The 27,812-nt window shown below is 42.3% G+C and overlaps 1 protein-coding gene across 2 annotated transcripts in view; it reads left to right on the top strand.

Annotated features, from left to right (window-relative positions):
- The window catches only part of EPHX2 (epoxide hydrolase 2), a 61,735-nt gene extending 34,922 nt beyond the window's left edge, over positions 1 to 26,813 (top strand). The window contains exons 14-19 of one of the 2 annotated variants that reach the window (XM_075201145.1): positions 2,430 to 2,475; positions 6,175 to 6,277; positions 6,358 to 6,427; positions 8,192 to 8,272; positions 8,472 to 8,530; positions 26,464 to 26,813. In XM_075201145.1, the coding sequence (XP_075057246.1) occupies positions 2,430 to 2,475; positions 6,175 to 6,277; positions 6,358 to 6,427; positions 8,192 to 8,272; positions 8,472 to 8,530; positions 26,464 to 26,539 (435 nt within the window). In that variant the 3' untranslated portion in view covers positions 26,540 to 26,813. Of the gene's footprint in view, positions 1 to 2,429; positions 2,476 to 3,127; positions 3,560 to 6,174; positions 6,278 to 6,357; positions 6,428 to 8,191; positions 8,273 to 8,471; positions 8,531 to 26,463 lie in introns of those variants that run through there. The other variant, XM_075201146.1, reaches the window with a different exon arrangement.
- The last annotated feature ends 999 nt before the right edge of the window (positions 26,814 to 27,812 follow it).

The raw sequence follows: 27,812 nt of genomic DNA, 5'->3' as shown, positions 1-27,812 counted from the left end.
AGAATGCAGCCTATCCAGTCACTAGGAACCAGTGACATCACTGAGAATGCAGCCTATCCAGTCACTAGGAACCAGTGACATCACTGAGAATGCAGCCTATCCAGTCACTAGGGACCAGTGACATCACTGAGAATGCAGCCTATCCAGTCACTAGGAACCAATGACATCACTGAGAATGCAGCCTATCCAGTCACTAGGAACCAGTGACATCACTGAGACTGCAGCCTATCCAGTCACTAGGAACCAGTGACATCACTGAGACTGCAGCCTATCCAGTCACTAGGAACCAGTGACATCACTGAGAATGCAGCCTATCTAGTCACTAGGAACCAGTGACATCACTGAGAATGCAGCCTATCCAGTCACTAGGAACCAGTGACATCACTGAGAATGCAGCCTATCCAGTCACTAGGAACCTATAAATGTATTGTCCTGCAACTATAGAGTTAACGTCTCTAAATCTGGGTGACTTAGATATTGGTAATGTGGATGAAGTGTTTGTATTATAGTTAAGTACAGAGTGTAGAGTTGGGTCCATATTTATCCTTTACTGACCCCTTTATTTCCACCCATCACAGCGAAACTTAATGACCTCAACCTTCCACCAATCTTTACAGTAATACATAGATCTGTTCTATCAGTAAGTAATGATAATGATAATGAGCTTTAACATTATTCATGAGCCCCTCACCCGCGGTACATTTGCCCAGATGCACCTATTCCCTGTCGGTGCTAATTTAGTCCTTATTTATGCCTTAAAGATGTCTCATCACTCTCACAATTAATGTATTACATGTCACATGTGTGTGTTTAGAATACTTTTATTACATAGATAAGTCCTGTTGGAATTACAACAGCCAGAAGCCCAAGAGGGAGGTGTGGAGCAATGTGCATTACAAACATACTGGGGTATCCTGGGGGCATCTATGAGCCTGTGACTCATCCGTTCAGCGCAGGTTTTGATCACCGGTGTGACCAACCCCTGGAAACGGTCTCAGTAGAACAATGGGTAGCTGTAGGGAGACTGTGCATTGCTTCCTGGGGAAAAAATATTTAAATAAGCTTTTCACATTGACGGATCTGTCCCAGGGGGTGCCGGGTCTGTCCCAGGGGGTGCCGGATCTGTCCCAGGGGGTCCTGGATCTGTCCAAGGGGGTGCGGCATTGAATTACAGAACTATCATTCAGATGGCATTATCCAGAAATAGTTTTTCCTATTAGAGGCGCCTATTTGATAGGGATAAAAGAGTTAATAGAGTCCCTAACAAATGTGTGCAATAAGATATATCAATAAGCCCAGGAACGAGGGTCTAATACGCAGATGACGGATGGCTCCTGTTTCAGAGGTGACTTTGCATAATGCAGAATTTATCACGCTGGCTCATTGCAGACAGACTTTGTATAATCATTTGTCATGCGGTGCCCCGAGATCAGATTGTATTCTCCATCATTCGGGAAGTTCTGTCCCCGAGTGCTTCATCAGGGCTGTTATAGGAAGTCTCCAGCTGCACCGCAGTACAGCGGTGGCGTTTGTTACTATTATACGTAAAGTGCACCGGACGTCTGCACGCAGCGGAGGCCGCCATGTTGTAGCCTAAACCAGTAATCCTGTCAATCGGTTCATTACTAACCGGTCAGTGGCGCACGCAGGGGAGGTTTCTGGTTCTCCAGAAAACCCCCCCCCCCCTCCGGGAACCAACGATACTGTACAGCAGCCGCGGCGCTGTCAAAGAAGCGCCCGTGGCAGTGCTGTATTGTAGTATAATACAGCACTGCCGCGGATGCTTCTTGACAGCGCCGCGGCTGCTGTAGAATTCAGACTCCCCGAAATGGAGCAGCTCTCTCTCGCTCTATTTTTTTTTTTTACCGGGGGGTGGAAACCCCCCCTCTTCTAAACCCTGCGTTCGCCCCCTACCAGTGACCGCACTGGGGCTGCTTGCGATCAGTAGCATTTTAAAATGTACAAGGCACAGGCGCTAGGTTTTTGACTCTGTTTCTCCACATTGTTTGTTTATAGGGCTGCATGGTGGCTCAGTGGTTAGCACTTCTGCCTCACAGCACTGGGGTCTTGAGTTCAATTCCCGACATGGCCTTATCTGTGTGGAGTTTGTATGTTCTCCCCGTTTTTGTGTGGGTTTCCTCCGGGTGCTCCGGTTTCCTCCCACACTCCAAAAACATATTGGTAGGTTAATTGGCTGCTAACAAAATTGACCCTAGTCTGTGTGTGTGTGTCTGTCCGTCCGTCCGTCTGTGTCTGTGTCTGTCTGTCTGTATGTATATTAGGGAATTTAGACTGTAAGCCCCAATGGGACAGGGACTGATGTGAGTTCTCTGTACAGCGCTTCGGAATTAGTTGCGCTATATAAATAAATGGTAATAATAATAATAAGTTTGTCTTCATCTTTCCTTATTTCTCTGTTTTTATCGCAGGATAAGCTTCCACCTTTCATAGGCACGAGCGGCGTATGTGAAAGAGGTAATTATCCCGTCATCTCACGAATTGCAACATTTGGCTTCATATAAATGTTTAATCGCCGTTTGAAAAGAACAACACACTGTAATCGAATCACATGGATTCGTTTCATGCCAGATTTGTAAAGCAAAAAATAGTTTGTTCTCTCTTTGACCGTTTTAAGCTGGTTTATAAAAGTAGTCTTCATATCACAAGATACTCCCGTCCCTCGCGTAGGGTACTCTCCCTCGTGATCTAACCTGCTACCTGGTTCGTAGAGCTGACACTCCACAGCGCCTCAGTAGAGATTTATAGCGCTATGGGGGGAATTCAGCTCCTCGCTGGATGTTCAGCTGTTAAAATATTGCTGATTTTTTTTTTAAGCTACCGTAATACCCAAAAGTGTGCACAACGGACTCTCGCTCTGCGTTGAATTCCCTCCATAGGAATGGCTTAGATGAAATGTAGGGGGGCCGACTGTTTGGACCATGTGTTTGAAGGCTGATTTGTCAGTGAGTGACCCATGAATATAACGAGATCTATGACACTACACTCAGAGAATGATTGGAGTCAGAGACTTAGGATGTGGGACAGACATCCACAGAAATATGGCAGCATGGTAAGAGCAACTTTCGAATTAATATTTGAAGTTGCTTTTTTTGACTTTTACATGCAGGGCAGCAGATGTGAAGGGAATTCCGCAGCTTTCTAAATGATGGTAACATGTTCACTACACACCACCGGAATTGAATCTCCCGTCCAGTCTCCTCTGCAGTGCACAGCTCACTGCTACACCTACTATGATCTGACAACGGTTATATTGCGTTATAGTGCTGTACTTTGTAGCCATGTCTTTATATCGTCCGTTCCTGAATTATTACACGGCTCCCCTATCTCTCTGCAGCTGTGAGTCAAATCTCAGAACAGTGACATGATGATATAAATTTATTGCTGAAGGAGGCTAGCAAGATAAAGCAATGCGTTTAGTAAAAGCTGCAAGAGGGCTCATAGTAGCCGAATTGTATTGCTGTAATTCAAGCAGTTCTAGTCTGTGCCGCTATATCCCTGTTGCTTTTTAGATGCCGTTCAGTATTTTGTTTTTAGTTAATTATTTTACTTATTTTATTGTTTTACACTTTAATGATTTGTAGTTAGATAATCAGAGGCGTTGGCGCTGTATGTGGTCCTCTGTGTAATCCGCAACGGTCCATGGACACCTGTGTAATATACATTATAAGATATGACCTTTGTGCTGTATACATCCTACTCAGATACATACAGTGATAGCCCCTTCTTGTAGGACCGGTCCGGACCAAGCGGTCTGGATAACACAATAATAAGGAGAGGCCTTGTCTGGGTGCACGATGGAGAATTCATTCCCTGACATGAAATCCATCTTTAGTTTGCTGTGTTTGTGGCAGTCGTCGCCGGTTTATAAGTCTATCCATCACATTAGTGCTGTGCGCTGCCACCTCTTAAGGGATTTATTTTTCCATCTATTAACATTTCTCTAGTGAAGAATTTACATAACTGAACTTTGAATTCATGTCCCAGATATTACTAAAGTGCCGGAATAATCCATCTCGTATAACGTTACATTACACTGTGCACATAGTGAGGTATAACGTTACATTACACTGTGCACATAGTGAGGTATAACGTTATATTACACTGTGCACATAGTGAGGTATAACGTTACATTACACTGTGTGCACATAGTGAGGTATAACGTTACATTACACTGTGCACATAGTGAGGTATAACGTTATATTACACTGTGCACATAGTGAGGTATAACGTTACATTACACTGTGTGCACATAGTGAGGTATAACGTTACATTACACTGTGCACATAGTGAGGTATAACGTTATATTACACTGTGTGCACATAGTGAGGTATAACGTTACATTACACTGTGTGCACATAGTGAGGTATAACGTTACATTACACTGTGTGCACATAGTGAGGTATAACGTTATATTACACTGTGCACATAGTGAGGTATAACGTTACATTACACTGTGTGCACATAGTGAGGTATAACGTTACATTACACTGTGTGCACATAGTGAGGTATAACGTTACATTACACTGTGTGCACATAGTGAGGTATAACGTTACATTACACTGTGCACATAGTGAGGTATAACGTTACATTACACTGTGTGCACATAGTGAGGTATAACGTTATATTACACTGTGTGCACATAGTGAGGTATAACGTTACATTACACTGTGTGCACATAGTGAGGTATAACGTTACATTACACTGTGTGTACATAGTGAGGTATAACGTTACATTACACTGTGTGCACATAGTGAGGTATAACGTTACATTACACTGTGTGCACATAGTGAAGTATAACGTTACATTACACTGTGTGCACATAGTGAGGTATAACGTTACATTACACTGTGCACATAGTGAGGTATAACGTTACATTACACTGTGTGCACATAGTGAGGTATAACGTTACATTACACTGTGTGCACATAGTGAAGTATAACGTTATATTACACTGTGTGCACATAGTGAGGTATAACGTTACATTACACTGTGTGCACATAGTGAGGTATAACGTTACATTACACTGTGTGCACATAGTGAGGTATAACGTTACATTACACTGTGTGCACATAGTGAGGTATAACGTTACATTACACTGTGTGCACATAGTGAGGTATAACGTTATATTACACTGTGCACATAGTGAGGTATAACGTTACATTACACTGTGTGCACATAGTGAGGTATAACGTTACATTACACTGTGTGCACATAGTGAGGTATAACGTTACATTACACTGTGTGCACATAGTGAAGTATAACGTTATATTACACTGTGCACATAGTGAGGTATAACGTTACATTACACTGTGTGCACATAGTGAAGTATAACGTTATATTACACTGTGCACATAGTGAGGTATAACGTTACATTACACTGTGTGCATATAGTGAGGTATAACGTTATATTACACTGTGTGCACATAGTGAGGTATAACGTTACATTACACTGTGTGCACATAGTGAGGTATAACGTTACATTATTTCTGGGGTTTCTGTCTTATGGGCTACAAACAATCATTCCTCCGTTGCTTCTAGAAATAGAATATTGTATTCATTGGTTTAATTAGTTTATACCCAGTGTCTACAATGAATATACTGACAAGAAGATACATATAGATTTATATATTGATTTATTGTGTCCCTGTATTCAAACTGTGATCTCCAGGTTCTCTATAAAGTATCTCGTGTTTATGTAATAATAGACTTGCAGTATGTCTGTGTATATATACATTGCGGCTCTTAAAGAGACTGCAGTCAGCACAAAACACAAAAATACTGTTCTATTGAAGTCTGTGATTCAATGACAAACAAACCAGTTTGTACAAATGTAGCTTTTGTTGTTGTTTTTGTCCTTTACGCTTCTCTACAAGATAAAGGAGATACAGAACAGCTATTGTGACAGCGATGTGATTACACCGTTGTAACGACGGGCTGCTCCCCTCTAACTCTCGTCGCTCTGGTGATGTCTCAGTGATTAGTATCAATTCTCCGTGTTTGGAACCTGTATAGATATCAGAGATTGACCTGGTGTTGGAGCATCTGTCCTGTATCTTGGGGTCACAACGACGGCTGTACATTCTCTTGTAAGAAACTAATCAGATTGTTTCTCGTGTGTGTTCTAATCTTGTTACCGTCTCCTCTACGGTACAGGCGGACTGTTTGTCGGTCTCCCGGAGGAAATACCTCTCAGCAAAATACTAAGTGAATCTGAGCTTCAATTTTATGTCACACAGTTTAAGAAGAGCGGTTTCAGGTAGGACACAAATTAATATTTATTTGAGCCAACTCATTTTATATCTGCTTCAATCGTTTTTCACTTTCTTCACTTGTCAGAGGGCCGTTGAACTGGTACAGGAACATGGACAAGACCTGGGAGTGGGCAGCGACTGCTCACAACTGGAAGGTAACGTTATGTGAAGTGATTCTGGGTGAAGTTTATATGCCTAAGTATTTGTAATCCCAGCACACACAGAGGTGGTGTTATGTGACTGTGGGAGAGAGTAAAACACTCATCAACGAGTTGGGTTAGACAAGAGGGGAGAGACAAAGGTCAAGGTTGGCGACAGGGTAGATCAGCAAACAAGATAGGTGTGGTAGTGTCAGCATCTGTTGTTGCAGGTGAAGTGTATGGCAGTGATGTGAGTTGGCCCCGCCCCTGAGGATCCTTGAAGCTGCCCACAGCTCTTCTCTAATGTCTTGAATGTAGCCTATCATCTGGGAGGTCTGTAAACTTATTCCTCCAGGTCCACAGCAACCTTCACATCTTCTGTCAGCTGCGCTGCCATTATCACTAACCGATAGGGTCCTATTGCATTTCTAAAGGGAGCTAATAGGCTTCCTGTAATCAATGTGAGGCAGATATTAGGAAATGGACTCGGCAAAGAGTTAATCTTCGGCACGCCGCAGGTTCCTGGCTGCTGTATATGGACAGATGTGATACACCGTACTAGGAGGATTCGTTTGGCAACACCATTTTTCAAGTGATTATTAATTCAAATCTTGCATATAATTAAGGGTCCGACAAGGAAATTATTCAGATATTTTATAGTCTACACACCGTGTGCCCCGGGACGGGAGAGCTTGGCAGGCTGATGTATTAATACCCCATAGACCTTGGTAGAACAGTCATTTTACAGGATAATGAACTGGTTTTATAAGTAGGATGTATTTTCATTTTGAAACCTTTCACATCCTGACACTACACCGTCCTTAATGTTGAAACACTTCAAATAATCAGTTTCCAGTTTTCTATGCTTTAAATCTTACTAGCAGAACATTACAGCAATGTATCCTAGTGCTAGAAATATGATGACATTGTGGGACTGAGCAATAATGTAACAGCTGTAATCTGCAAGTGACAGGTGTCAGATATTCATACATACTAGGGGCATACAGATCGTGACTTTATGTTATAGTAATAATCCCTACTCTACAAGTATAATTAGTCTCCATGAATCAGGGAAACAGACAATACTTAGTTTAAAGCCACTAAATATATTTTTACTTTTACATTTGTCAATGTAAACATTAAGGATTGGATCCAATTGTACAGTGCTACGGAAGATGTTGGTGCTATATAAATAAATGATGATGGTAGTTAGTCAGCTTTATGGAGGCCATTGGCCGGATTGAGTCCTGTGAGAGGTTCTGTGCAATATTCTGACACGTACAGGGCTGCTACAGTCTGGTATGGAACATATCAGCAAGATAGTGGGTTCTACATAACTGGATATCTCCGTGATCTTGTATTTGAACCGTTGCATGTTCACCCCCAAATCTTTGCCTCTCTGTGTACGGTTTGGCGGTGAAGATTTATCCTCTTCCTTCTCCCATACGTCATATCTCTGGTATTTAACATTAAAAGGTAGAGTTACTAAACTTTCTAAAAAGCATAAGCAGCCAATCTGATTCTAGCTATCATTCTAGTACGTTCTAGAAAACAATAGCTAGAATCTGATTGGCTGCTATGGACAACAGTATAGATGACTGGGAGAGAGGGCCTCTGGTGCAGCGTAGGATGAGACCAGTTCATGTTGGAGAAGAATATAGCATTATTAGGAATTCACATCACCCTATTGTGCGCCGATTCCTGTAGTCGGGCGTCTGCGGTGACCTTTTGTAAAAACATTTCTGATTTTTGGGATGTTGTGTTTTTATTTTTTTTAAGATCTTGGTGCCATCTCTGATGGTGACGGCCGGAAAGGATCCAGTTCTGCTACCAGTAATGACGACCGGCATGGAGAAGCGGGTGAGTCGGGTGTGGGTACCGTAGGGGTATCGCCAATCAGTCGGATAATTTGTAACGACTCTAATCACTTGAGTAAGACGAAAGACCGTGTGACATTTATAATACATCACCTAGTTGTTCTGATATAAAGTGCTCTGTTGCTATAATAACATCTCCGTCTTCCTGCGGCAGCTCGGTAATACACTTGTGTTTATTTTAGATTCCTAATCTAACAAGAGAACACATTGAAGTCTGTGGGCACTGGACCCAGATGGAGAGGTGAGTGGCACAGGGGTAATAGTCCTCGGGATATTAGTTCTGAATAATAAACACGAGTGCAAGGAACAGTTTATCAAACCTTCTGGGAATACACGGTACAATGTGCATCACTTTACCTTCAGATAAACACTGATCCAATCTACAGATAATGAATAAGAGGAGCAGAATGTTGATGGTATCCTATACTTACATTTATTCATGTTAGTGGGAGCTAGTCATGGTATCATGCATCGCTATTGACCGGACAGTGCCACCTAGTGGCAACATCTTTGTAAAAAAAAACATTACTAGTTTCTCATACTTGCCAACTTTATTTGTTGTAAAGTTGAAGTACAAGTGAGTAGGGGGCTTGGTGCACATGACCTCACAAAAGAGCATTTTCGCCGTGGTTTTTCACTTTGGCCTTCTCATAAATGATCGTTAGTGTTGTGGAGTTTGTATGTTCTCCCTGTGTTTGCATGGGTTCCACCGGGTGCTCCAATTTCTCAGATTTCCTCCCACACTCCAAAAAACATATTAGTAGGTTAATTGGCTGCTATCAAAATTGACCTTAGTCTGTGTGAGTGTCTGTGTGTGTGTGTGTTAGGGAATTTAGACTGTAAGCTCCAATGGGGCAGGGACTGATGTGAGTGAGTTCTCTGTACTGCGCTGCGGAATCAGTGTCGCTATATAAATAAATGTGATGATGATGTTGTGGTTCTATAAATACTTAATCTGTGTTTCTGCTCAGTAAATGAAGAAACCTCTTAAATTACGATAAGCCTAAAGACGTGAAGTGTCCTATATTCATATGCGTCTTCCGGCACTCTTCACTGCAGCTTCAAACAACATCCTCAAATTAAAGAGGTTTAAAGAGAATCTCTTGAGAGGAGATATACATCTTATAATTGGTGGTACGTGGGCAATGTATACATTTATCGCTGGTCAATTGTACCAGGTTTGGAGAGGTCCTTCAAGGAAAGGTGGTGTCTACGGTGGATTTTCACAGAATGATTTTGTAAACGGGCTGTGACAAGAGATTTACCAGTATTAATACACTTTATAAGTGTGGTTTGTGCTCTGGTGTATATTTAGAAAAGGGTCAAAATTGCACTATAGTCTTCTTCTCTGTTGGTTCTATGTTAACATCCTTGGCTATAAGGAGCAGAGAGGTTTATGAGACAGAGGGATCATCATAGAGAGATGAGCGGAAACTGATCATTCGTGTGGTGCACAATCTTTATTGATCTGAATAAGGCTGTAAAGAGTATCGCACCAGGAGGCACCTTTTTCCGATCCACGCGGCTGTTTCTCAGCTTGATGCTGCCTGAGGCGCTCAGTGATCCAGGCCTGGAAATACTCTTTAAATCATTTCTATAATATGACTTGGGTTATGTCTGAATTGCATTTCTGTGACCAGGCCGATGACGGTGCCTCTTCCTCCCTTCTCCAATGGCTGCTGCTCCTGACTGACAATGGGAGATTACAAATGTTGTAACCGTATGATGAGATCACTGTGCACCGTGATGGAGGGAGGTATGAGAGAAGGGAGCGTTATATCGGGATCTTGATACTGCCTCTGGCATAACTCTACTCTTTCCCCCACGTCGCCTATTGATGCCAGATAACGGAGGAGCGGCAGCGGTTATAGAACAGGGAAGTGATGGCCAAGTACACCCGTTTGCCAAGTACACCCCTTCTTTTAATGGCAGGAAAGCAAATTATTATGCAGCCCTCAGTGTAGAATCTAACAGACTGTACAGAGCCGTTCTGTTATCAAGACTGCAAATCTGTCATTCAGACTGGCTTACCCAGCAGCACAGAATGATACAAGGTAGATGGTAACTGCCAGAGATGAGACAGGTAGCGTGCTGGATAGATTTAGTTAGCAATTAAACATGTTGGCTGTTTCCTCACATTTCAGGTATATTATTTGCTCTTTGACAGCATTCTGTGACTATATAGAAGCTTGTATTGCTGTGGAAGCAGAAACCAGTGCCTCGTAGTGCCTCTTAGTGCCTCGGTGATGCCTCTGGCTCCTAGCTGTATTCTGATGAATGGGGTTTAGTCCGCAATACGGCCAAATTAATCTATTCCAGGAGGTGTATAATATTCATTTTAACACAAGCGGCTTTAATATATTGTCATAACTCAGTGTCCATTCGCTTCTGTCACTTGTATAACTATTACACTTCGGCTTTTGAGACTGATTTGCCGGCCCGGCTGTTATTCCGGTCTAATGACAGTTTCACATGTCTCATTGTGGTGCCGGGGAGATGGGATTATTGTCACAAGATTGAAAACTTTCATTACACGTCAGACGCTGGCTCCGGTCGCCCCATCCTCAGCCCTATGACATATTACTTTGGCTTCCATTTAACCTCTCGTCTCATTGTTTTGTTACAGTAGCTGGAGGCAGATATCTCTCTCTGAAAATAATCACAATCCACTTATGTCCTGGGCCGGCCGTTCGTAGTGTCATCTGTTCCAGGATAGCACTGAAATATGATTAACAATTTCTGCTGGTTTAATGGAATATTACACCAGAGAGCGTTTTATGGGTGGTAAATTGGCTGCTGTCAGATATTGACCCGTGTGCCAGGGTAGGTACCTACGTCCTGCTCTCGTTCCTCCTGCCCCAGCTCAGTCCTCTCTTCTTCTCTGGGGTTTTCAGTGTTTTAGAACGGCCCCTAGACATGGAGGTTTAATAACCAGGCCATGGGGCGACACAGGGGTAGTGGTGCAGTACAAAACACAGCGGTCAGCGGATTGGGCATCAGACCATCTCTCAATATAATCCCTCTCCTGTCTTTACTCCTATATAATATTTAACATTAGACGGTGGTACTTTGTTGTATGTCCAAGCTGACACTTGCTCACGTTGGGGATTGTACGCTGTCTCATCTCTTTGTCCGTTTCCATGGGCGCTGGGCGCTCTGGTCTGTTACCTGTCTCTGTGATCTTTCAATCGGTCACCCAGACAGGGTCGGACCCAGCATGCCCGCTGGTATTCTTGGTCTCCATGCCGCGCTGCGTACCGCCCGCAGTAAGCGCGGGCCTCCCTCTTAGATCTCAGGCTAGCTTGTGCCTCTGATGCTGCTCATTAACCCTACACTCACCTTATAGGTGAGCACTGTGTGTCCATATGGATGCCACCAAGATAAGGGCTTACACTTAAGCATGACTCATGGTCCGGTTACCATCTCTCGGGGGTAAATCTAACTCGCAGATGGAACCTGGCAGCTCCTCGCCCCAGGGATCAGGGCAGGTAATTAAATACCCCCCCCCCCCCTTCCCCTGCCAAAGATCACCCAACAGCTCCTCTTTATTGTATCTCAATAATTTTGAAGCATGTTACCTTTAAACTAGAGATGCTCACTGACCACCGCGAACTGGTTTTGGATCTGGATTAACTTCGTGTTTTAGTTTTGGATTTTTTAGAAAAAATCCTAAAATATGGTAAAATCACATAATTTTGCTCTTTTTTTGTTCCTACATTATTATTAACCTCAATAACACTAATTTCAAGTCATTTGCAGTCAATTTTGACCACCTCACAAGTCACAATATTATTTTCATACACTTTCGGACAAATACTGCAGCGACCTGGCTGGATGGTAAGCGACAGAGCAACGTCACAAACACACGGCAGTTCCTAGCACATCTAGGACACATTGGCACACAGCAGTGGCAGAAAAGATAAATGGGGGTCCAACCTCCCTCCCACCCCCCGCTGTCCTAGATCTTAAAAAGGAATCCAAAAATCCTGAGATCCGACAACGTAACAATGACGTTTTGCCTCGTATTCAAATCCGAAAAAGCGTGAAAGTACCGAGCCTACTCGGATCTGCTAAGTTCAGATATGTTCGGTTCTCGGGGAACCGAGCCTGAGCATCTCTACTTTTGAACTCAGTTTTTAATAAATACATTCACTGTTCGTATCCTATCACAGCTGCCCCTCGTCTCCTTGAAGCTGCACACTGTTCAGTTATTGAAGGGTTTCCTGACAAGTTTTGTTATGCGGCCCATGCATTATTTTTTCTCTGAATGATTTCTATTTTATTGCCGTCTCTTTGCTTCCAGACCTGTACACAGTACTCACGGTGAGGTCTTACCAGTGTCCTATAAAATGACAATATATCCTCCCCCCACCTAACACCTCTTCCTATACAACCGCGTTGTGCTGGCTCCTCCCACTGCCTGGCTGTACCGCTGACTGACGCTATAATGACGAGGTTCTGTTCCTCTGTTAGTGATGTAACATTTATTCTGGATTCTGCTTTGGATCTGTGTATCCCACATGCATTATTGTACATTTTGATGTAGTAAATGTAATATTTCACACTGTCGCCCATTCAGCTGTTTTCTCTAAATCACTACACGTTTTGTTTTATCCCTTCCGTGGTATGAACCTTGTTACAGATCTTTGTATATGTACAAAGACGTTGCCCACATTCAACAGAAAATATAATGTGCAAGTTATTATGCATACTTGCCAACTCTCCCGGAATGCCCGGGAGACTCCTGAAATTAGGGTCAGTCTGACAGACTCCCAGTAGGGCAGGCAAATCTCCCGCATCCCGCCGTCTCAAAATGAGGCAATTCGCGGGGGAATCGTGTAATTTTGGCCCCGCCCCCGCGACAAAACGTCATTTTTGTCGCAGGGCCAAAATGACAGGGTTGCTCGCACCCCGCCCCCTCACGGAAAGAACTTGCCCAAAGTAGGCAAGTATGTTATTATCTCTTAGTACACATTGCCTGATACTTAAGTACAGCTGAGATTTACACTTTAACGGAGGTGGTGTTGTTGATATTCTCTTTCCTAGTGTTACATAAAGTTCCGGATTCATGTTCAGATGTAAGTCCGTTTACATGCGTGAAATAACTTTACACAAGCGTCCAACGGAACTTACACCAATAAATGCTATTGAATGCAATTCATGTCCGAACACAAATTATATTTACAGCCTAACACTTATAGGGAAGTGGTGCACAAACGTAGGCAAAGTACAGTAAGGGCGTGCCAAGGACGTGCCTACGCAGATGCAGCCGATTCAAGTCCTGTAATTCTCCTAAGTAGGTGTTTTTTAGCCATAATATTTGCACCAGCTACAGTGTATGCAGGTAAGAGAGGCTGAAAACACATCGTATGTACAGTACGCATTAAGAACATCCTATTTCTGTATATAATATGGGATTAACCGAGAACGGGCTTATTTCCTCTTTAATACTTACACAGCTATGTAGCAGACGCAGCGTACACATCACTGTACAGTAGTCTGAGCCACTGATAGTCACAGGGAGCACCCACAGACGTTTCCCCTAGGACAATGCAGGAAGAATGCGTGTACGTGGGGCGGTAAGCTCCTTTTTATAAGGCTGCAGACATGTGACATTTGTTGATGATTGCTGATTGGCTTATATTTGTATGTAGTTATTTTCCAGTATGTTGTACTTCAGTAATACCTGGTGATGGATGGATACGTGTTCTCTGTACACCGAGTATCCTAGCTGAGATGAGAAGTGATATCGTATGCCTGTCACGTGTGCTGACATTGAGACACGGAGTTACCTTGACCCACAGCTGAACTCCTTCTGATTTAAACATGATCGCGGCCGCGGCACACCTGATCCCCCCCCCCCCCCCTGTATGGGGAACGCTGCAGAGGGTAGTTGACCTTTAGAAATTAATCATCAATTGGGGGCACAGAATATCTCCGCTCTTTATTGATTCTGATAGTGGTCTAAGTATGAGGGTGTGTTCACAGCTGGATGCAAGCTCACACAGCGGCTCGTCCCATGAGCTGACACTCAGCATGTGCTCTGCAACCAGTCACTTTGTATTTAATGTTGTGCAAAGGGCACTGTGTTTAGAGTAGGTGGTCTGAAAAACCCCTCCACAGATGGACTCGGGTATTAGGGATGATTTACTAACTTTGATTGGTTACTGTGGTTAAATGCCGACACTTGTTCTTTATTGTCAGCTATTAGATTGTAAGCTCTCAGAAGCAGGACCCTCTCCTCCCTTATTATACATCTGTGTGTGCTGTACCCCCACTGACCAGCGCGGAGTATAAAATAAACAACAATTATAAATAGCTTTTATCCAATGCAAGTTAGTTGCTGCAGTCTGTGCAACGTGTGTGGATAAATGGGCCCTGCTGTATATTAGGATGATCTATTAAATACTCATTGCATATGAATTTGCAGATGTAAAATTACTGTTTGCTCCTGGTTGTGTGTATGTAGCTAAATGCTATTATCTCTGTAAGAAATGTGTCATTTAGTGCAGGTAGATTTACTATAAACGCAGCAAGGTGCCATCTCCAGACATTGTTTTTTAATTGAAGAACGATGTCCAGCGTTTGATTTATCTGCCCTCGGGTTCTGGATTCTGCTCTTGAAGTGGATATAAAATGCATAGTGTTACTGTCTTTCGTTCCCTGCACCGTATTACCCCTCCGATGTATGCGTGTTACTAAAACGGACCTAAATAAAAACACTGACATTTAAATTTTTGGCAAAAAAGGTTGCAGTTTATTAATGATTAAATAGTATTCATATTTTCTGATGGCAGCGAGAGCAGGACAGTTAGCTAACAACTAATCCTTAAGCCAAATCAGTGGGAGGAAACCGCTTCACCACTGATCCAAAGCTAAGGGGTAAATTTATCAAGCTGTGGGTTTGAAAAAGTGGAGATGTTGCCTATAGCAAACCAATGTTTGAGGGAATCCCCTCTTAGGCCTCCTTGACCTTCCTTCTAACAGGAGGATCCAGAGAGCGAAATACTCAGCAGGGATGATTTATAGAGGAATAGAAAACCTCCCCTCGAAAACTATTGGCTGACTATGCATGGAAAACTTAACCCTAAAGAGCAAGTGCCGACACTCACATAAACACAAGACTTTAAGTGCCCTTGGCTTAAGGCCTCACTTATCATATTGTGTATAAACTGCTGTAGGCTAAGACAACATGTAACACATTGACTGTAGGGTGAGTGGGTTATGTGTACACATGCAGCAGACACGTTACATGCTATTAATTCAGTGGTGGGCAACAGGCGGCCGTCCCAACCCTCGCCTGCGGATCCCCCGATCCTTCCGGCTTTATTGGCAGATTTGTGCTTTGTAACTTCTAAGACTTGTGTAAAATTCCTGCTGATATATTATTACTGTTGTGTCTCTTTTATTTGATTAAATGTATTGTTTTACCTTATTACTGAGATTAACACCATGCGGCCTTTGAAGTGTATCAGGTTGTCTATCGCTGTGCTGAGTGGTCCATTCTGGCCCCTCCCACTGTCCTTTTCGATCTAAACAGAACCAACATCCTTACTGTTCAGCTAATTTTGCTACAACCTGATCGGTAAAGTAAAGGCGCTATTTCCTACTCTTCTGCCCGGACAAAGCGTCTTATTGGTGACGAACCCAGAACTGCGCGGGTCTGAGGTCTTATTCTCACCTGAGATATAGATTGCTTTATTGTTCATGCACAATTTAAATACAGTTATTGTCCTTCCAGATGGTTAACTACATCTTACCATACATTATACTATTTAATGCTATGGAAATGTATCCATATTGATTTTTGAATGTTTGTTTGTTTTTTATTATAAATTGATTATCTTAATTTGCCCTTAATTTCAGTTATTAACCTATAACTAATTACATTATAAATGATTATGTTCTGATCAGCCAGATATTCAATAAAAGATGATACATTACTTTTTCCTCCACAGCACATCCTAATATGTATTTTATAATGTAACGACTTGAAGCGTAAATTGAATGCAGCGTCTTTTAATTACACAGTTGATGGAATTATTTTTTTTTTCATCAATATTTTTATTGAACATTTTCAAAGATATATGGGGTACAGAAAAAAAAAGAGGGGAAGAGAGAGCTACAAACAAAGGAAAACACATAGGGGGTCCCCGCGCAGGGGGAGAGGAATCACTCGATTAAAATAAGGCACACTATATAAACAATGTACATTTAACATTTACTGATGAGAGAGAAAGAGAAAAGAAATGATACAGCAAGACATATCAACCTTCATTTTGACCACTCGAAGATGTTTCTACCATGGAAGGGGTATCAGGGGGTTGGAGCTGATAGAGAGGCTGGGGGGATACTATAAAGGCCGCTGGAGAATGAGCTACTGGGAAGACGGGAGTATCTTGAGGAGCCCCAGGGCCATCTGTGATGTATTCATGCCACCTAAACCATCTCATGATGGGAGCTGATGCAGATGAGGAATAGAGCGTATCTATTGTTTCCATCTCAAAGCTATATCGTATCTTAGAGATGATTCGGGTAGTGATGGGGGGGAGCTGAGACTTCCAGTTTTGTACTATTGCTGCTCTAGCAGCTATCAATATATGGCCCAAGAGGTAGCGATCGTGCTTCGGAATGGAAGTCGAATAGACATGGAGAAGAGCCAGGGCTGGGTCTAGGGCAACAGGAGTCTTTAAGACAGTTGAGATCAAAACAAATACCTCGCCCCACAGCGGCTGAATCACTGGGCAAGACCAGAAAACATGGAAAATATCAGCTATTTGGGTACATTGGCGCCAGCAAAATTTTGATTGATTTGGCCAGAACCTGTGTAGCCGCTCCGGGGTAAGGTACAGCCGGTTGAGAGGATTGACCTGCATCTCTGTATGGTTAATGCACTTGGACATACGATAAGAAGTTACATAATTGTTGCTCAGTGAGCCTTAAATTCACATCCGTTTCCCAGTGGGTTTGTGCAGGAGTTTTAGTTGGGGGGGATCAGAGAGTACATGTAGTGATACCAAAACGTTATTCCACCTCTACTACTTCTACTCTTCGTCAGTCTATCTATAACAGATGATGGAAGCGAAGTGAGAGAGTAGGGGGTCCTAGAGACAGTTCTGACCCAGTGTCTGATTTGCAAGTATCTATATGTTTCTGAGGGTGGCAAGCTAAATCGATCTTGGAGCTGAGAAAAGGAAAGAAAAAGGTCTTGGGCAAACAAATCTGATACTGAAGAAATCCCTCTGGCTTTCCAAACAGCAAGGTTTAGATCTGGGATGAGTTGACCCACTGCCTGGAGAGAGAGATTACGAGATGGGAGTACAAAATTGGCATGCAGCCCAATGATTCTATCCCACACCTGCACGGCATCCGAGATGGACTGTAACCTATACACAACAGATGGGCGGACCGGCCTGGGTGTCCATAGAAGGTCCAACAGCGGGTAGCTAGGGCACCAGGCTCTCTCCAAATCCACCCATGGCTTAGAGGTAGGGGGGAGTACCCAATCCCGCAGGTGACTCAATATGCAAGCCTCTTGGTAGTGAGTTAAGTTAGGAAGCATCAGACCCCCACGTTGTTTAGATAGAGCCATACGTTTATGGGAGAGAAGGGGGCAATTCTGCCGCCAAACATATGACATCATTAGCGTATGAAATCAGGCCATCAATCTTTTAGGTACAATATAGGGAATAGTGCGAAAAATATACATCAGTTTAGGTAGTAACATCATTTTAAAAACAGCTATGCGACCCAACCAGGAGACCTCATAGTTAAGCCAATTCTTAGTTAGAGAAGAGAGCTGCAAAAAGATTGGAGTGGATGATGGATGTTTGGAAATGGCAGCAAAGTATAAATGTTACATGTCTGAATTATTTAGCAGAATGTGAAAATAACAGTGTTGCAACATCTTGTTTCACCAATATAACGTTAAGGCTGTAAACACACATTACAAAGGGAAAAATCACAACCACAAATTATAGGTTGCGGTTTATAAACGATGATCACGTCCCGTCAGCTGTGCAGACGGCCTTTATTCTGTATTGATTGCAGAGGTCAGCTTGGTTCTGTGTGTGGCTGTGTATTCCTCTGTTATATCTAGCGGCTCGCCGCATTCAGTTTCTACCCTCAGTGGGACGCCTTCTGATTTTGGGTCCAGCTTTAGAAGTTAGTGCGTGCTTGGCGCACCAAGATGGTGGCGATTGTACAGTGGCGAATGCTGGCCTATGGCGTCAGGATGTTTCTGAATGTCGGTTAACTGCTGTGATGCGCCTAAATTATTATCCCAAATGCAAATATGAGATGTCGTGTCACATGATGAACAGGAGTTGTAGATTAAGTTTTAGGGGTGCATAGTTTGGGAGGCATCCAAACAGAGCCTTAGAGACAATGACAATGGCCTCCAACTGAACTGTATATTGTCTGCTCGTATTACTTGTGCCCCATAGGGTGCTGACAGACCAACGTATTGCTTGATTTGTCATATTTAGCTGTATGTGGGTGTTGACAATCAGGACACATCATCATCACCATTTATTTATATAGCGCCACTGATTCCGCAGCGCTGTACAGAGAACTCACTCACATCAGTCCCTGCCCCATTGGAGCGAACAGTCAAAATTCCCTAATATACACAGACACACAAAGACAGAGAGAGAGACTAGGGTCAATTTTTGCTAGCAGCCAATTAACCTACCAGTATGTTTTTGGAGTGTGGGAGGAAAATGGAGCACCCAGAGGAAACCCACGCAAACGCGGGGAGAACATACAAACTCCACACAGATAAGGCCATGGTCGGGAATTTAACTCATTACACCAGTGCTGTGAGGCAGAAGTGCTAACCACTGAGCCACCGTGCTGCCCACTGTAGAGCCAGTCCTTTTCGTCAAGTGATTGGTTCTGCCCTCTGTATGGGCAGTTTACACCTATCCGCTCTCCATGCGGCAATCGTTTTCATAACCCTTCACCAACAGCAGCCAAATGATCCACAATCATAGCTACTTAATCAGACGAAGTTTAACACACGTATTTGCACCAAACATTCAAAACATATGTTGGGAGTCCAAATTAAGTGAGCCAAGCTGGGCTGCTGATAGAGATGCTGTGGTTCAATATACAACGCTGTGCAAAAGTTTTAGGCAAGTGTGGAAAAATGCTGCAAAGTAAGAATGCTTTTAAAAATAGAAGTGTTAATAGTTTTTTTTTTTTAAACAGTTAACAAAATGCAAAGTGAATGACAGAAGAGAAATCTAACTCAAAATCAATTTTTGGTGTGACCACCCTTTGCCTTCCAAATGGCATCAATTCTCCTAGGTACACTTGCACAAAGTGTGGGATTTTGTAGGGTTATAGATAGGTGTATGATTGACCAATCATACCAAACAAGTGATAATGATCACCATTTTCATAGAACTTTCATGGGAACTTTTTACCCCAAGGACTATACACAGGACACGCGGTCACCCCCTAAGGTTAGAGGAGAGGAAATTTCACAACCAGCAAAGGAAGGGGTTCTTTACAGTAAGGGCAGTCAAGATATGGAATTCACTGCTAGGGAAGGTTGTGATGGCAGATTCAATAGATATGTTAGAGAAAGAAAGGGTTAGACAAATTTTTTGTGGAAAAGTATATCCAGGGATACGACCGTTGATTAAAATGAAGGATAGTAGTGGATATAGGGTAAAAATAGGACTGCAATATTGGGTCTGGGGAGATTTTCACAATTGAAACAGATTGGTGGTTGTTTACTGTGGATCAATTTCAAATATAAGTGCAGGATCGCAGGAGATCCAAAATAGGTTGAACTTGATGTGTGTCTTTTTTCAACTTCATCAACTATGTTACACCTACCTGAAACAGAAACAGTTGTGTAAGAGGCTTAAAACTGGGTGAGGAACAGCCAAACTCTGCTGTAAAGGCTGAGGTTGTGGAAAACAGTCTATGTTATGGGGGGTATTCAATTGACGGCGGGATCGGCGAAAAATCCCGCGCTCAAAAAATATTACCGTTATTACGGTAATCCTGCGCGGTAAAACCGTTAATACGGTTCTCTGAGCTGGGCTGCGAGCTGAAATCCAGCGAGATATTACCGTATTACCGGTAATATTTTTCGAGCGCGGGATTTTCGGCGATCCCGCCGTCAATTGAATATGCCCCTATATGTTAGATTTTGAACATACAGTGCCTACCCGAATATAGAAAACACTGGTATAAAGTTTGATAGTAGAACAGTTATGATGAGATGATCCTACCAGTGTCTAGAACACTATAAATTCCATCAGAAGACGTTTCGGTAATGGTGCTGTTCCAGATATCCCTTCCATCCACGGTTACCCCTAGTGAATGATGTCACACATCCATGACACCATCGTTTTATCTATTCCTGGTCAGTCCTTCGTCATTGTAACTCCTGTCTAATACGGCCCAATTAAGTTTCCAGTACGACGAGAGTCATTATCGGCCATTAATGACAAGCATCACATCAGCTCCTGCTCTCATCTGTGGTCTACCCGTATTATATCCACCGTGCTGTCGCTGGCTCGCCACAGGGAATATATCTTGTCATACCGAGCTGCTGTAATGTGGAACTCATTACAAATCATACTATATAGATATTTTACAGATCGCTGTTACACCACAGGGAACCTTTTACAACATCACCGCTCTCAGCTGGAATATATTAAACTTCTGATGTTAGATTAATAAGATACAGACACATATGGAAAGGAAATGGAACTGGATCTGAATGCTTACTTTATCTTCCATTAAGAACTACAGATTATCAGGCTTTAAAAGATCAAAATCTAAACATGAATTGGTACAATATGCAGAATATATATATCTAATATATAAATGTCTAGTGGCGTGTGTTAGTCTGTCTGTGTGTGTGTGTGTGTAAAAAATAAAACCAAGCTGCAGCGCCACCTGCTGGGCGGAGTTATACACTGACCTACTAAATTCTTAGTGTGTGTGGGAAAAAAATTCAGAAAGGGCTGAAATTTGGTATACTAAGATGTTTTTAATTTGTTAATTTAATTTGTTAATTGTTAAAAGTGTTTATAAAGATTTGAAAAAAATATATACCGTATATACTCGAGTATAAGTCGACCCGAATATAAGCCGAGGCACCTAATTTTACTACATAAAACTGGGAAAACTTATTGACTCGAGTATAAGCCTAGGGTGGAAAAGAGCGCTAATTTAAAACCTAAATAAAAATGATAGGTTCAATCTATGAAATCATTTTTAGCTAGATGACAAGGAACATTCATAAATGATTATAAAATCAGAGAGAGAGAGAGAGAGAGAGAGAGAGAGTCAGAAAATATATAAGGATATTATGCCTCCTCTCAACAAGCATGCAAGTTCTTCTAAGCAACTGACTGAGGACTTCAAAACAACGATAACTCAGAGTTACAAGGCAGAGAAAAGCTATACAAATATAGCAAAATGCTTCCAGTTAGGAATTTACCCTGTCAGAACCATCATTAAGAAGTAGAAGAGGTACTGGTGCTGTTTAAATCAAGGCAAAACCTGGAGACCCAGAAGATGTGATCGAACGGCTTGTAAATCCACCCGGCAGTGGAACGCATATGCGTTCCAACAACAGGAAGTCCGGCATTTGGAACGCAAGTTTGCGTTCCAAATGCCGAACTTCCTGTTGCTGGAACGCATATGCAGAAGTTGAAGCCGAGGGACCGGACACCAGGTAAGTTCACCCGTGTATAAGCCGAGTGCCCTTTTTCAGCATACAAAAGTATGCTGAAAAACTCGGCTTATACACGAGTATATACGGTATATATTTCTTGAAGGAGAAGTGACAGTTGGGAGTGGTTGGTGGTTGCCGGGGGTGACGGTGGGGAGTGGTTGGTGGTTGCCGGGGGTGACGGTGGGGAGTGGTTGGTGGTTGCCGGGGGTGACAGTGGGGAGTGGTTGGTGGTTGCCGGGGGTGACAGTGGGGAGTGGTTGGTGGTTGAGGCCTGGGCTATGGCCCAAATGCATGACAAGAACCTTTTTAACACCTTAAGTATCTTGATTTGACTAGAATGCATGAGTATCATGCACGGGTTAACTTGTGTGTGTGTGTGTGTATATATATATATATATATATACACACAGTTTATGTATATATGTGAGGTGAATAAGATGTTCTGCAGATCACTAGAGAAGGTAACTAGAAGCAGTTATAATAGCACTTTGTAGGAAACAATTTGAATGAATGAGCTCTCTCTTTCTTACGTTATCTCCCTTTCTTTCTTTCTTTCTTTCTTTCTTTCTTGGAACAGAATGTGTAAATAACGAGCATAATTAAAATTGCATACTGTTGTACAATGCTCTAAACCATCAATGCTAATGATTATCGTGCACAAAACATAAATTTGCCTGGTTATGCATTAGAACAACAAACAATGAAACTATGGAAAGAAATAGGAAAGTTATAATGACTGAGTCACTGTCAGCTATTGAAGAATATTAAAAGCAGTCCTAAAAACTGGCAGCCCAACACTTTCTCTTCGGTAGCCAGGATCAAAATGATTGTTAAACTCAAAAGTCTACATTTATTGCAAATTTGCCCAATAGATATCTCACCAAGATTATTTAAAGTTCTACAGTCACTTTTGTTGTGTGGGGTGGGAATGATCTAGACATGCTCAAGAGTTTCTTTAAAGGCAAAAAAACAAAAGGGTGGTCAACATGTTCCACTCAAGTTACTACAAGGGGGTAAATGTATCAATCTGCTGGTTCTTCAACACCCGCGTGTTCAGCCTCTTTCGCGATTAAATTTCAAGTGGCGCTGCCTTGTAAAGGGTTAACTTCCCTTTACAAGGCAGCGCCGCTTGAAATTTAATCGCGAAAGAGGCTGAACACGCGGGTGTTGAAGAACCCGCAGATTGATACATTTACCCCCAGGTGGTGATGCTCTCTCGAATCTCAGATGGGGACCGACCAAAAGAGGTCAAACAGTGGGTTTCCCTAGAAGAGTTTTCGTTACCCTTCCCAGCTTATGTATGTAGCATCCCTTTCCCTAGCACACCGCAAGGGGTGGTGAAATGTTCTCTCTGTCTTCAGTGTCTCCACCTTCTGCACAGTATGGTAGGAGGCAGACTGTGAATCCACCAGGGATTGACTCGGGAGGTCCCTTGTACCTGACCACACTAACCCTCTAAATAATAATGTACCACACACACTCTGGTTGCAAACATCAACTGAGTGTTTATTTTGGGGAAAATAAATGGGAAAGGCGGATTAAATATGGGGAATTTATGAACGGGATAAATGGGACAGGTGGTAAGATATTTACCAAAGGCAACAGTACAGCAATAACTAAACAACAACATGGCCACCACACATACAGTATATTTACTTGCGCCCCAAACTCTCCCACAATGCACCCACACACAGTGTGAAAATATAAGTCAACAAGAATTAAAATCCTGCCAATATTAAATAGTTTGTGAGGTTAACCAATTAACGTTGGTAACTTTCATTATATCTCTGACAGGTAACACAGTCTCTGATATATGTGCAGCATTAATAGTGGCAGAGTGTTTGGTGTGGTTCTTTTTACTTATCTCTCCTTGGAAAATGAGGGTCTTAGCCACTGTTGGGTCGTGGGCTAACTGCAAGCCTAATCTTGCTAGCTGTCCCTCTCTGCTCACACGCAATTCGCTAGTCTCCATCTCCACACATAGGCTGCTTTGCTGTGTAATCTCGCTAAGGCTGCTTAGGCGACTTGATAGTGGATTTTCTGCAGTGATCCAGCTACAAGACCTGTCTGTGCAAATCTACACCCAGCTTCTCTTGGCATAGCTTGGGTATCCCTCTCTTCCTCTATACACTAATTTGTTTCAGCAGACTCTGCTTTCCACACACACCTCACTCCTTCTACTGTGGCTGTGACACCTCACTGACTCCCAGCCCCTCTTCCTATGTGCTTTTTCCTTCCTGCCTCTCTCTCTCCTCCTCACAGACTCTCTGGTATGGCTGACTTATGGTTCACCCTGCGTTTCCATAGAAACCTCAGCACGTGGCTGCTCAGTATAAGCCAGCCTGGTTACATGTTTAATTCCCTGGTTAACAAAATTACCATAATTTACTTCACAGTACAATGATGGAAGAGTGTTAGGGGTAGATTTATCAACTCTTCTAAAAAAGAAAAGTGTAGGTGTTAGCCATAGCATCCAATCAGACTCTAGGTAGCATTTATCTCATACATACTAGAGAATGATAGCTACAGTCAGATTCATTTCTGATAATTGGCTAAGGCCCAAATAGTAATTGAAACATCAACACAGTTAATCTAAATATAAAATACAATGATTTATTACATAATACAAAATCCTGCACACATGCAAACCATCAATGCTATGCTATAAACAACATGTTAAATTCATGGAAATAAATGACTGAATGAAACTTTGCTAGCAAATATAAAATGTACAGTATATCATAAATGACTTAAGTCAGTTCCATAAACATCTTGTTAAACCTTGTAAAATAAAATCATGTAGAGATAACATGCCTACTCAAGTGGTCAAATTCATATCCAACGTGTAAGGCATGGTGTGTCGCTTGATGTAAAGACTGAATGCCCTTATGCACATGCTGGTACACCGGCCAGCTGATGAGTATCGGTATAGGGAAGAATGTAAAAATCTCATTAAGGGCCAGTCAAAAAAGGAGGGGGTACGTTCACAACACTGACCACTGGGTCCTGACCACTCTCACTAACCAGTACTTGAGGTGATTAAAGGAGTAGGCTGTGACAAAGGGGGGATCTGCTCCAACCACTTTAAGCGGCGACTCACCCTACAGGACACCGGCAGACGATGACCGTACACAATGGAAAAACTTCCAAGAACGTGAACAGAGGCTCAGATTAATATACCCCAATAACGATGATAAAATCAGGATGGTGATCAGATATAAAAGTAGACAGAAGAGTTGATCACACAACTACAAGTCGGTTGATATAGTATAGTCAGCAGTGGGTATGATTGCTGTAAATGACGATATAATCAAAAACACCCGACGCATTTCTTTACCCTTTTGGTAATTTCAGCAGAGGAACAATGTGTCAATAGCTGCAATCCCCACACAGCAGACAATCTGGGAATCATTTTATACATCTGTTGGGAGTGTCCCAAAGTCACCACTGAGATTATGGGTGGGCAGTCCCCGATGGAACCAATTTCTAGCTCCTCAATATGATAAATGTCTCAATTTGAAGATATAAAAAATCCCTTTTTAAACACCTGAATAATGATGCAAATGAATATGGGCGAGCATACAATGTCTCCTGGTAATTGAGGACTTAATATCTAGATTGGATTATTAGATTGCAAACATTCCAACAATCTCATATTAATCTGTAGGCTACATATTGTATGGTGGCCCATTCTTCAGGTGGAGGTGGTGAAGAATGTGTTAACTTTACAAGGAAAATTGAATTCTTGTACGGTTTTACAAATGGCGTCTCTTCATCAGTGAAAGGGCCCCAGGGCCTTGAATAAGGCTCGTTCAAAAGGAAACTGGCTAGGACATAATATAAATCCTGGAGTTTTGATGAGTTCTCATCCAATATTTATTACTCAAAGCCTCAAGGGCATTTGGATAGGACTGTGTTTACCATGAGGCAAGGTGATAGTAACCGCAGTCCAGCATTGCAATCAGCTTCAGGATAGCCGATAGGGACATTAGGAACAGAAGGTTACATTTTCCTGCGGTTTAATGGACCTGAATGGAGTCCTGCTGAATGCATGTGCAATCAATCAGACGCTCTCTGTCAATGGGAAAATTGCACTAGAAAATGTCACTGATTTTTTTTTTCTTTGCAATGGTTGTTATATATGTCCCTCTCTATCTCTGGGGGAATGTATGTGAATCTTTATGACAACGATCTGTTCTATGGGAAATTACGTTCCAATCAGAGAGACCAATTTGTGAGTCTGGAACTTATCCAGTAAAGAGGCAGTTTGCACAGCTGTAGTAGAGATGAGCGCGATTCTCAAAACTTCAGCAAAATATTCACTTTGCTCCACATTTGGCAGCCACCTTGTCCACCGTTTGCCAGCGGAATTTGGCCTTATGTGTCAGATACTCATTTCAACAACCATAATACTGAAATATAAAGACAATTGATACAATTTGTTAATAACGTGTCTAATTCTTTTCCAGGCCGGCTGCCCTGAATGAAATCCTCGTCAAGTGGTTGGGAGAAATTCACACATCGTCCGTCCCCTCCAAGCTCTGATGTCTGTTGTCTCTCTGCTCGTCAAACACACAGACCGCGCCCGAATGAGACCGAATTCCTGGCTGATACAAGCAGAGGGCGCTAATTGCCTATTGGTCACGCGACTAATGCAGAAAGTCATTCCTAATAACGAAGCCTTAACAGAAGAAATTGTCATTTATAACGAAGGATTTTTACAGATTCCATTTAATTAACCTGAATATTTTCATAGAAGCTGCAAATGATGAATAATAATGTGTTGTATGCAATTAAAGATACATTTCAGAGAAAAGCATTACTGGGCTGCAATAAGTGCATTGTTAAACAATATGAACTCGTTCATGTTTAGCAGCATCGCCTCTGTTGGAGACAAACCGTTTATAAACTCACAGGGACCTTTTATGTTTGTAAATATTGTGGTAGCAGGCATCAAGCAACGTTCATAACAGTATGTTGTATATAATACCAGCGTGCATGGTGACTACTGTAGTATGGGCGATATAAACACACAGCTGGTAAAACAAAAAGTTAAAACAATGTACTGTAATTAGTAAATGTTGCAGGAAGCCGTGTAAATCTAATAAATCAAAGTTTGCAGATGGTAGAAAAACCCCTGTAATGACCGATACATGACATTTCTGTCATTGCAGAGAAGTATTTACTGCATGTACAGCAATGCTTATCCTGTTTAATGCGAGTCTGCCATTATACAAATTCCACAATACATAGGTTATTATATAAGTACATTATACCATGCCCATATAAACCACATACAATATGTCTCATTCACTAGTTTATAGTTTAATTCCTCACAGCGCTGCGGTCACAGGTTCCATCTTGTTATAAACTACTAGAATGCTGCTGAGTCTGTTCTCTCATTTCTCCTGGAATATTTCAGCAAATATTATATGTCCGCTTCGGACAGCACAGAGGCTAATGCAGATATGCAGACTGATCATAGCAAAATAAAACGACTACAGGTATTATGGTAAACGGGAAAAGATTCAGCAACCAGAAGCGACTAGTCAGCCATTTTCCCGGCCAGTGTAGCAGCTGATACAAACCCGGTCACCGTGTCCCTCATATGTCATTAGGAAGCTCAGCAATGAGATTTTATGTGAATATTGACATCTCTCTAACACACATTCTTCCTTGATCTAAACCATGTTTCACTGAAGTGTCTTACTGAACCTTTCATGGTGAGATCTGTCACGCAGTACGAGCCGAAACAAAAAAATAATGTGATCGATAGGAGGAAAATAATTTCTCACAGACCCCTCGTTAGCCGGTAATG

Source organism: Mixophyes fleayi, chromosome 3 (genome assembly GCF_038048845.1).
Source record: "Mixophyes fleayi isolate aMixFle1 chromosome 3, aMixFle1.hap1, whole genome shotgun sequence".
Taxonomy (NCBI): Eukaryota; Metazoa; Chordata; class Amphibia; order Anura; family Limnodynastidae; genus Mixophyes; species Mixophyes fleayi.
The sequence above is the reverse complement of the archived record's forward strand: the minus strand, read 5'-3'. Positions and strand labels throughout refer to the sequence as shown.